General features: G+C 51.3%; 1 protein-coding gene across 1 annotated transcript; it reads right to left on the reverse strand.

Moving 5' to 3' along the window:
- Window positions 1–3,102: 3,102 nt before the first annotated feature.
- Window positions 3,103–5,132, reverse strand: TFF2 (trefoil factor 2). The gene is made up of 3 exons (XM_059064011.1): window positions 5,042–5,132; window positions 4,240–4,389; window positions 3,103–3,317 (listed from the first exon to the last, which is right to left on the reverse strand). Exons 1-3 carry the CDS (start codon window positions 5,124–5,126, stop codon window positions 3,103–3,105), a joined length of 450 nt encoding a protein of 149 aa, XP_058919994.1. The 5' UTR covers window positions 5,127–5,132.
- Between the last annotated feature and the right edge of the window lie 6,027 nt (window positions 5,133–11,159).

An 11,159-nucleotide genomic window follows, 5' to 3' on the forward strand; every position in this document is an offset into this window, starting at 1 on the left:
AAGGACCCCCGGGGAGGGGACCTGGCAGGGATTCGCCTTTCTGCCCCAGCAGGGGCGACCTCGGAGGGGCTGCTGATCGGGCACTGAGGTAAGGAGATCCCCTCGGCCCCCACTCGGTGGGGCCTGGACCGTCGGGGTCAGTGTGTGTGACTCTAACAATAACTGGCGTTAATTGTCAGGACGCCCTCGCCACGTGCCCGACACTGGTCGCACGCGAGCACCGGGATGTCTCCTGTCGTTTCCGCCCCAGAGACCTGGCCCGTTCCCTCTCCCGCGACCGCCTCTCAAAGCACCTTCATTACTGACCAGCTGGGCAAGGACCTGGGTGAAGGCCCGGAGCCGGGGGACCAGGACAGTGGGAGTGACCCGCCAGACCCTGTGCGCCAAGCCCGCCCTTCTTCACCATCAGCTACGTCCCAGCGGAGCCCGGCGGGGCTCTGGGCGCCCCCAGCAGAGGAGGCGATGGAGGCGGGAGGAGGAAAGTCGGGTGTCTGACGGAGGGGGGTGGGATGTCACCAGCTGCCGGCAGCAAGGGCAACGAGGACACTCGCCATGGGCCACCCACACAAGGCGGACGGGGCGGTCTGAGCCACTCTGGGGGCCGCGCCCTTCTCTGTAATCGATGGCGCTGCAGCAAGAGGCGTTATCGGGAGAATGTCAAACAGATTCAAATGGCCTAAGGATCCCCCGCCCGGGGAACGCCGCTGACATTGCTTCAAAATCTAAAAGTCTGTGCTCGGTTATCAGAAGGGCCATCAAGAGCCGGCTGGGAAATGAGGGCGTCAGTGCGTCAGAGGGAACGTCCGAGAGGAGGGGTGGGATGGGGGTCGTGCGCGAGGACTCCTGGGAAAGACCCGGGGCTCCCGCACCTGCAGCCCTGGAACCGGAGGCCTGAGACCAAAAGCTTCCACCAGACCCCAAATCCAAGAGAGCCGGGGCCGCTCGGGGAGCGACACAGCCCCGTTCCCGGCCCGGGGGTGTGGGTGCGAAGAATTCATGCATCGAAGAGCCTTTCCCAGTGTGCCAATACCAGGGCCGGCCTTGGCTCTGCGGGGGCCGAGGCGGGGCTGACTCGGGACAGGCGAGCCGCGCGTGAGCCACTTGTCTTGAGTGTTTCAGATCCCGTGTTCCAGCAAGAGCCGTTGTTTCATGGAGCTTATGTGTGTGTTATTAGCAAGATAAAGATGCAACGGTGACCTAAGACTGTATGGGGCCCCCTTCTCAAAGTAGGGATCCCGAGAGGGGAGGTGAGGCCAAGCCCCTTCCTGAAAGAAACACTTTTTTCAATTCCCTCCTTTCAATGCAAAGCCAGTGTCACCTAGAAGGAGGGGCCCTGGGTTTCCAGGGTGACCACAGGCCCCTGGCTGGAGGAGGGTTAGGGAGGAGGGACAGGCCACAGGAAGTCTGGCCTGGGGTCACCCACTTGCACTTGCACCCTTGAGCCGAAGAATGCCAGGACCCCTTCACCCAGATGCCTGAAGTATCTCTCATGCAACGACTTTCCCACACGCTTCCTAAAAGCCTTGATGGAAGCTGTGAACTACCTCTTTGGAACAGCTTTCAAATCGCAACAGGACGCACGCACGCTGCAGCTATGCGCTCCCAGGCCTAGGGGAGAACTCACAGGAGTTAATCTGGCGGGAGCCCCGACTCACCTCTGGAAGAGGTATTTGGGTGCCTGGCACGAATTTCAAAAGCAAGTGGTCTGTGATGCGTTTGTAAAAGCAAAGCAGCTTTGTAATTGCGATCTGAAATTATATGTTGCTGCAAGAGCAGCATGTAATTTTTAGTATGTTTTTTGGGGTAAAATCATTTGAATGTTTATACAGTGATTTAGTATGAGAGTTATAAAGGGATCATGGATTCTGAAATTCCTTACATACAATACTTTTTCACTGTCAGACTAGCCTGAATGTATTAGATGAATTTTTGCTCTTCTAGCAAATGAAAGAATCTTAAAATTACACACACACTCGTACTCTCATCTCTCTCTCTCTCTCTCTCTCTCTCTCTCACTCACACACACACACACACACACACTGCTATTGCCACCTCTGTGTCAATGAAGCCAAAATGAAATTTAGCAGATTATAAGGGTTTTCTTTATTTGAAGAAATTGCATGTGAAGCCATTAAAGAGGATAAAAAGCAGATTAAGTAAACCCAGGAATCCGGGAAACATGAAATCTGAAACCATAAGATGGTGCATCTTCTTCTTTTGTTTCAGGACATCCAAGGAGCCTGAGGGGTTCTCTGAAGCCACTGCCTCTTAATAATGACAGTCTAGAAATTTAAACGCGACATTGTTGGTGAGCACCTCGGAGAGCCAGGGAGCCCGAGCTAGGCGGCCCCGGGGGTTCACGGGACCACAGCCCTTGGTCCAGCCATCCCCGCTGGAGAAGAAGCTGCCTGCGGGGCGCAGTCCCCTGGGGCCAGATGCCCTCTGGGAGTCCTTTCTCCCCAGATCACTGGCAATTTTCCAGGTAGACACTTAGGTCGCACAAAAAAATCACTTGGAAATTTCTGAAAGTAAAGGCCGTGCTCTTTAGAGCGCACTGATTTCCTCAGAATGGGAAGAGGCATCCTTCAAGATGCACCCATCTTTTGGAATACCGGGTCTTTCCTTGATCTTATCAAACTCGGCGTCAGGGACACACTGTAACTGAGGGGTGGGGGAGGGGAGGGGAGGTGGGCTCTCTTGGGACTGGCGCTGGGGCAGGACCCGTCCCTCGTGGTCACGGGGGAGAACGGCGGGGTCCACGAGAGAAGAGACCACGCCTGCTTCACTCTGGGTCCCTCTCCTATGCCCAGCACAGCACGTGGCATTCAAAGCATCCAAAATAGTGACACCACCCAGCTGTGCTGGGACCTGGGGGTGCGGCTGAGAAAGGGATGCTTTTTGCAACCATCCAAAAGACATAGTGGGAAGGCTGGAGGGCTTAACTTATTAAAGAGAAGCTGTCGTTGTTGAGAACATTCTGGAATTGCCTTTTGAGCTGGTTCACGAGAAAGGTGGCTTCCTACACGAGTACACTTTTTCCTGAGCTGGTCACCCACTGGGTCCAGGGGCCTGGCCGGGAGGGCGTCGGGCATCCTGTCCAGCCTAGGACCTCCCCTGCCCCGGCTGCCCCCACCCTCGAGAATCCTCCTTGTCCAGGAACCGGACGTTACCTTGCACGGAGAGCGGGAAGAAGCACCAGGGCACTTGGGGGACGGTGTTGGAGAAGCAGCACTTCCTGGAGGCGCACTCCTCGGGGCTGATGCCCGGGTAGCCACAGTTCCTGCGGGCCGAGACCTCCATGACGCACTCCTCCGGCCCTGCCGCGTGCCGCCGGATTTGGGGACGACAAGGGGACTCAGTTAGGCCAGCTAGCTAACCGGACACGTCCATTGCATCCTCCCAGGGGGGCACCGCTGGGCTCACTGGCTCGGGCTAACACGACGGGCTTCTGAGACTGTCACCCCGGGACTAAGAGTGGGCGCCAGCAGGTGGCCACCCCTTCCTCCTGATGCCCAAAGTCAGCAGGTCTGGAGGGAAAAGCGTCTCACCTCCCTGGACTTGACATTGCTCTGTAAAGTGGGGCGGCCCACCGTACCTCCTGTGGGGACCCTTTAAGGATGTAGAGCATTAGACCAAAGAATTGAAACCCAACGATGCTTCCACCACCGGGAGAGCCCTGGCTACAACCGACCAACAGCCGTGGGGCCCGTCGCCCCCGGAGCCCGGGAGCCTCTGGCCAGCAGCCTCGGGGGGTGTGGACGGGGGGGAGGGCAGGCTACTCGGTTCTACACACACGGATCAGCTTCGCACACAGACTTTTTTGCGTGCTCGCCTTCGAGTTGAAGACTTTCTAAATGGATGATACGCACAGGCGCAAAAGTCACTCTCAAAAGGTACCTCAAGCAGACTTAAGTGAATTTCTTAACGTTTAGGGTCTGATTGCAGTTATGCTAATAATGCCCTGATTTTAATGCCTCATGTCCCTTAGAAGCTTCTCCAGGAGCCACGACGGAGAGGGGCCTCAGAGTTGTTTGTTCTTCAAATACAGTCAAACGGATTCCCCCAAGTCTCCCCAAAAGGGCAAACAGCTGGCCCTCGGGGTCCAGTGTGGACATGGGGCTCGGGGCACGTTCTCCCCTCCCTGGGGCTGCGGCCCGGGTGGTGTCGGAGCCCTAAGAAGCCAGGTCCTGGGCTGCCAGCCGGGGCACCGGAGGAGGTCCCCGCTCTCCTGGACGTTACCTTGCTTGGGGAGGGGCTTGAAGCACCAGGGGACCCCGGAGACGCTGGAATCGAAGCAGCAGCTGGCGGAGAAGCACTGGTCGCTGGTGATGCCCGGGAAGCCGCAGTTCACCCTGTTCTTGGGGCTCAGGCGTGTGCACTGGCAGGGGGCTGCGGAGAGGCCCTGGGTCAGCCAGCCCCCCACGCTTGCCCCCCAGCCCTCGGGCACATCCAGGACCCCCCTTCCCACCCTGGGAAAGGCTGTCCCATCTTGCTCGTATTTGAACCAGCCAGTGTCCTTCAGAGGAACTGACAGGGCTTAGCTCAAAGTGTTTTCTTAGTTTAAAAATAAAAGCTTCCGGCAAGAGGGTGGACAGATGCACTCAGGCCAAGGTCAGGACGAAAGTGAGCAAAAGGCGGGACCCCTAAGAGCCCTTAGTGGGCCTCCCAGCCAGCCCCTCCTGGAGCCCGCCCACCTGAGCCTGAGGCCATCCTACTGACCCTGAAGGGGGTCCTCCTGGGAGGTCTCACCCCCCTCCAGCCCCCCCCCCCCCCCGCTGTCCTTCCTGAGTGGCGGGGAAGCGCGCACACGGGAGCTGGCTGGGTGACTAGCACCCCAAACCTTAGGCCACCTTCCCACCTGCTTCCCTTCTCAAGTTAACTCATCACCTGCTTTTTCTCTCTGAGGGAAACTAACATGAACAGAGACACCCCGAGGGCCAGAAAACAAGGACCCGTCATGCGCTCGGGGCACTAGAGGCCTCCCAGGCTCGCGGGTCCGAATGCTCCCCGCGGCCCCTCGAGGACCCGAGCCCTCGCTTACCAGGTTTCTGGCCGCCCCCCAGGGCACACGGCCCCAGCAGGAGGAGCACGGCCAGGAGCCGGGTGCCGCGGTCTCCCATGTCCATGCTCAGCTGCACCCCGGGGCCGCCAGAAGAGTGCACACTCCCCACCGCGGGCCGTTGTTTTATAAGCATCTCTCTGTTTGCTCAGCAAGCTAGATAACCTCCTCTCTCCCCGGGGCACTGACACTTTGGAACCTTTGTTGGGAAAAGGAGCTGAGATAGCTTGGCCGAAGGTCCAAGTGGTGACAGAGCAGGACTCCGGGCTCCCCGAGCTCGGCCAGGCTTCCCCCGACCCAGGCAGGGAGCCAGGTCGTGCCAGGATGCCAGCATGGAAGACGGGCCACGTGCACGTGCGGCGCTGCTTACTCACAGGGTCCCACCCAGGAAGGGAGAAATCACGTATTTCTCCTGATAAAGTGCTTGGCTGCCACAGGAATTTTTAAACATTGGGCCCAAGGCTACTAGGGAAAAAGACTGGGCCAGCCACGGACAGAGAGAAGACCCCTCCTCCAGGAATGGGAGGGCCTCGGAGGAAGGCAGGAGACCCTCCTTCAGGGCTGCAGACCCCTCTCTCAGCCCCTGCCTGTGTCTCCTTGTCTCTGTTTGGGGGAGGGGGCTGCTCTTCGTGAAGATGAAGCTGTCCAGATACACGGAACTGCCCCCGATGAGTGTGGAAGTAACAAGTTCGTTTCAGCAAAGCCTGAAGTGTGTCATGTTTTTCTTCCATGGGAACTGTCTGTGTTTCCTAAAAGACGGCACCTGCAAGCCAGCCTAGGCCCAGGATAAGGTGCTCCAGGGAAAAGACTCTGCGGTTTGGACCCAAAGAGAGAAAAGAGAAATGGCGATGAGACACATATCACACAAAGAGGAAAGATGTGATGTGGAGGAAAGAGAGGATTGTAAACTCCCTACTCTGGGGGACTTCCAGGAACCACCAATCTGTCCAGCACGGCTTGAGCAGCCAGGAACCCAGAGACGCAGGGAATCTGAAACCCTGGGTCCTCAGGGTCCGGAGAGCTCAGGGCTTCCGCCGGCTCCAGCTGCAGCAGCTCCAGACCCCTGCCTGTTCCCCCGCTGAGCCACCGCCATGACTCTATCTCTGCAAACTTTGAGAAAGTCACCTTTCCCCTCCACTGCATCCCTGTCACTCTTTTTTTTTTTTTTTTGCGGTACGCGGGCCTCTCACTGCTGCGGCCTCTCCCGTTGCAGAGCACAGGCTCCGGACGCGCAGGCTCAGCGGCCACGGCTCACGGGCCCAGCCGCTCCGCGGCACGTGGGATCTTCCCGGACCGGGGCACGAACCCGCGTCCCCCGCATCGGCAGGCGGGCTCCCAACCGCTGCACCACCAGGGAAGCCCCAGTCTACTTCTGATTATTATGGAGGTACCGGTACCAGACCCTTCCTCCTGCCATAAGTAACTCTAAAGCTATGTGGAATGACCGTTTACAGATGCTGAGCAACAGGCTGTGTGGGACAGAAAGGGAAGCAGTGTGGAGAGGCCCAAGGTCACCTGGTTTTCTGTCTAGAAACACAGTCTGGCCACAGAGCATCAGAGGCTCATGGGGCTGAGGGACAGAGGCTGGAATCAGAGGCCACGGGGTGAGGGGTTTCCAGGGTGGGGGCCGGAGGAGAGGGACACCTGAAACAGGACTAGGGACTCCCTGGGGTTGAGTCAGATGCTAAGCTGCCACACACACACAGGGCCAGGAAGAAACAGCTCCCAGGAAGGAACACACACCAAGGAGACAGGGCTGTCAGCGGCCAGATTCACATGAGTTCCCACCAGCCACAGGGGAAAGGCTTCTTGGCCGTCCAAGCACTGAGCAGGGACATAGAATGACCATGCCATGTCTTAGTCAGCGTGGGTGGCCATAACGAAATACCACAGGTGGATGGGTTAAACAACAGACATTAGTTTCTCACAGTTCTGGAGGCTGGAAATTCATTATCAGGGTGCCTGCAGGGTAGGGTTCTGGTGAGGGCTCTCTTCCTGGCTTGCAGAGGGTGGCCTTCTCAATGTGTGCTCACCTGGTGGAGAAAGGGTAAGTTCTCTGCTGTCTCTTTCTATAAGACCACTAACCCCATCATGGGGGATCCATCCTCATGACCTCTTCCAACCCTAATTACCTCCCAAAGTCCCTACCTCCTAATAGCATCACATGGGGGGTTATGGCTTTCACATATGAATGTGGGGGGGGGGCACAAACATTCAGTCCATAACATGCCATAAGAGTAGGCTTGATCTTGTTCTACAGTAAAGCCACTTTATACCCCTTCTAGCAAAACTCTAAAACAAGTCCTAAAAGATCAAGTTAATCTGTAAGTAAATTGACTGCCTAACAGAACAAAACTCAGCATTTTGTTAAGGAAGACAACAAAATCCAGACACGTGACATAGCATTCATAATGTTCAACACAAACTCAAAACTTACCAGGTGTGTGAAGAAGCAGGACCTGTAATCACTGGAAATAACAGAGAATAGAAACAGACCAGATACTGCATTAAGATGTTCAACTACTTAAAGAGAAATATAGAAATATAACAAGGGAACACATTTTTAATCTGCATAGAGAAATGGAAACTGAAAATGAACCAGGTGGAAATTCTAGGCATGAAAACTACAATATCTGAAATGAAAAATTCTAATTAGATACTTTAAAGAAATGGCTGATTTATTTGAAGTTAGTGCAGTACAGCTCTCCAAACTGGGGCGTAGAGAGAAAGAGGGCTGAAATTAAAAGGAACAGAACCTCACTGACCTGTGAGACAGTGTCAGCAGACTAACATACATGTAATTAGTGTACCAGTAGGAGAGGAAGAAATATTGTGCAAGAAAAAGGATTTGAAAAAATAATGGCCAAATTTTTTTGTAAATTTGCTGACAAATATAAACTCGTATATCCTAGAAGCTCAATGAATGCCAAGCAAGATAAAGAAAACCACATCAAGGCACAGCATGATCAAATTGTTGAAAATCAGTAATTTTAAAATGTTTTTACAGCAACTGGCAGAAAAACACACTGCATTACAGGGGAGCATATTAAGAATGACAAGTGAGTCGGAGATTGGCTCAAGATGGTGGAGTAGAAGGACGTGATCTCACTCCCTGTTGCAAGAACACTGGAATCACAACTAGCTGCTAAACGATCATCGACAGGAAGACACTGGAACTCACCAAAAAATATACGCCACATCCAAAGACAAAGGAGAAGCCACAATGAGACGGTAGGAGGGGCGCAATCACAATAAAATCAAATCCCATAACTGCTGGGTGGGTGACTCACAGACTGGAGAACACTTATACCACAGAAGTCAACCCACTGGAGTGAAGGTTCTGAGCCCCACATCAGGCACCTGAACCTGGGGGTCTGGCAACAGGAGGAGGAATTCCTAGAGAATCAGACTTTGAAGGCTAGTGGGATTTGATTGCAGGACTTTGACAGGACTGGGGGAAACAGAGACTCCACTCTTGGAGGGCACACACAAAGTAGTGTGTGCATCGGGACCCAGGGGAAGGAGCAGTGACCCCATAGAGACTGAACCAGACCTACCTGCTAGTGTTGGAGGGTCTCCTGCAGAGGCGAGGGGTGGCTGTGGCTCACTGTAGGGACAAGGACACTGGCAGCAGAAGTTCTGGGAAATACTCCTTGGTGTAAGCCCTCTCAGAGTCTGTCATTAGCCCCAACAAAGAGCCCGGGAAGACTCCAGTGTTCAGTCACCTCAGGCCAAACAACCAACAGGGATGGGACCCAGCCCCACCAATCAGCAGACAAGCAGATTAAAGTTTTACTGAGCTCTGTCCACCAGAGCAACAGTCAGCTCTACCCACCACCAGTCCCTCCCATCAGGAAGCTTGCACAAGCCTCTTAGATAGTCTCATCCACCAGAGGGCAGACAGCAAAAGCAAGAAGAACTACAATCCTGCAGTCTGTGGAACAGAAACCACATTCACAGAAAGATAGACAAGATGAAAAGGCAGAGGGCTATGTACCAGATGAAGGAACAAGATAAAACCCCAGAAAAACAACTAAATGAAGTGGAGATAGGCAACCTTTCCAGAAAAAGAATTCAGAATAATGATAGTGAAGATGATCCAGGACCTCAGAAAAAGAATGGAGGCAAAGGTCGAGAAGATGCAAGAAATGTTTAACAAAGACCTAGAAGAATTAAAGAACAAACAGAGATGAACAATACAATAACTGAAATGAAAACTACACTAGAAGGAATCAATAGCAGAATAACTGAGGCAGAAGAACGGATAAGTGACCTGGAAGACAGAATGGTGGAATTCACTGCTGTGGAACAGAATAAAGATAAAAGAATGAAAAGAAATGAAGACAGCCTAAGAGACCTCTGGGACAACATTAAATGCAAAAACATTCATATTATAGCGGTCCCAGAAGGAGAAGAGAGAGAGAAAGGACCAGAGAAAATATTTGAAGAGATTATAGTCGAAAACTTCCCTAACATGGGAAAGGAAATAGCCACCCAAGTCCAGGAAGCACACCGAGTCCCATACAGGATAAACCCAAGGAGAAACACGCCAAGACTCATAGTAATCAGATTGACAAAGATTAAAAACAAAGAAAATTATTGAAAGCAGCAAGGGAAAAATGACAAATAACGTACAATGGAACTCCCATAAGGTTAACAGCTGATTGCTCAGCAGAAACTCCACAAGCCAGAAGGGAGTGGAATGATATACTTAAAGTGATGAAAGGGAAAAACCTACAACCAAGATTACTCTACCCAGCAAGGATCTCATTCAGATTCCATGGAGAAATCAAAAGCTTTTCAGACAAGCAAAAGCTAAGAGAATTCAGCACCACCAAACCAGCTCTACAACAAATGCTAAAGGAAATTCTCTAAGTGGGAAACACAAGAGAAGAAAAGGACCTACAAAAACAAACCCAAAACAATTAAGAAAATGGTCATAGGAACATACATATCGATAATCACCTTAAACATGAATGGATTAAATGCTCCAGCCAAAAGACACGGGCTTGCTGAATGGATACAAAATAAGACCCATATATATGCTGTCTACAAGAGAGCCACTTCAGACCTAGGGACACATACAGACTGAAAGTGAGGGGATGGAAAAAGATATTCCATGCAAATGGAAATCAAAAGAAAGCTGGAACAGCAATTCTCATATCAGATAAAATAAACTTTAAAATAAAGAATGTTACAAGAGACAAGGATGGTCACTAAATAATGATCAAAGGATCGATCCAAGAAGAAGATATAACAATTATATATGCACTCAACATAGGAGCACCTCAATACATAAAGCAACTGCTAACAGCTATAAAAGAGGAAATCAACAGTAACACAATAATAGTGGGGGACTATAACACCTCACTTACACCAATAGACAGATCAGCCAAACAGAAAATTAATAAGGAAACACAAGCTTTAAATGACACAATAGACCAGAAAGATTTAATTGATATCTATATGACATTCCATTCAAAAACAGCAGATTACACTTTCTTCTCAAGTGTGCATGGAACATTCTCCAGGATAGATCACATCTTGTGTCATAAACCAAGCCTCAGTAAATTTAAGAAAATTGAAATCATATCAAGCATCTTTTTGACCACAATGCTATGAGATTAGAAATCAATTACAGGGAAAAAAACGTAAAAAAGACAAACACATGGAGGCTAAACAATACATTACTAAATAACCAAGAGATCACTGAAGAAACCAAAGAGGAAATCAAAAAATACCTAGAGACAAATGACAATGAAAACCAGACAATCCAAAACCTATGGGATGTGGCTAAACAGTTCTAAGAGGGAAGTTTATAGCTATACAAGCCTACCTCAAGAAACAACAAAAATCTCAAATAAACAATCTAACCTTACACCTACAGGAACTGGAGAAAGAAGAATAAACAAAACTCAAATTTAGCAGAAGGAAACAAATCATAAAAATCAGAACAGAAATAAATGAAATAGAAACAAAGAAAACAATAGCAAAGATCAATAAAACTAAAAGCTGGTTCTTCAAGGAGATAAATAACATTGATAAACCATTAGCCAGACTCATCAAGAAAAAGAGGGAGAGGATTGAGATCAATAAAATT

This window comes from Kogia breviceps, chromosome 5, assembly GCF_026419965.1.
Source record: "Kogia breviceps isolate mKogBre1 chromosome 5, mKogBre1 haplotype 1, whole genome shotgun sequence".
NCBI classification, from domain to species: Eukaryota; Metazoa; Chordata; class Mammalia; order Artiodactyla; family Physeteridae; genus Kogia; species Kogia breviceps.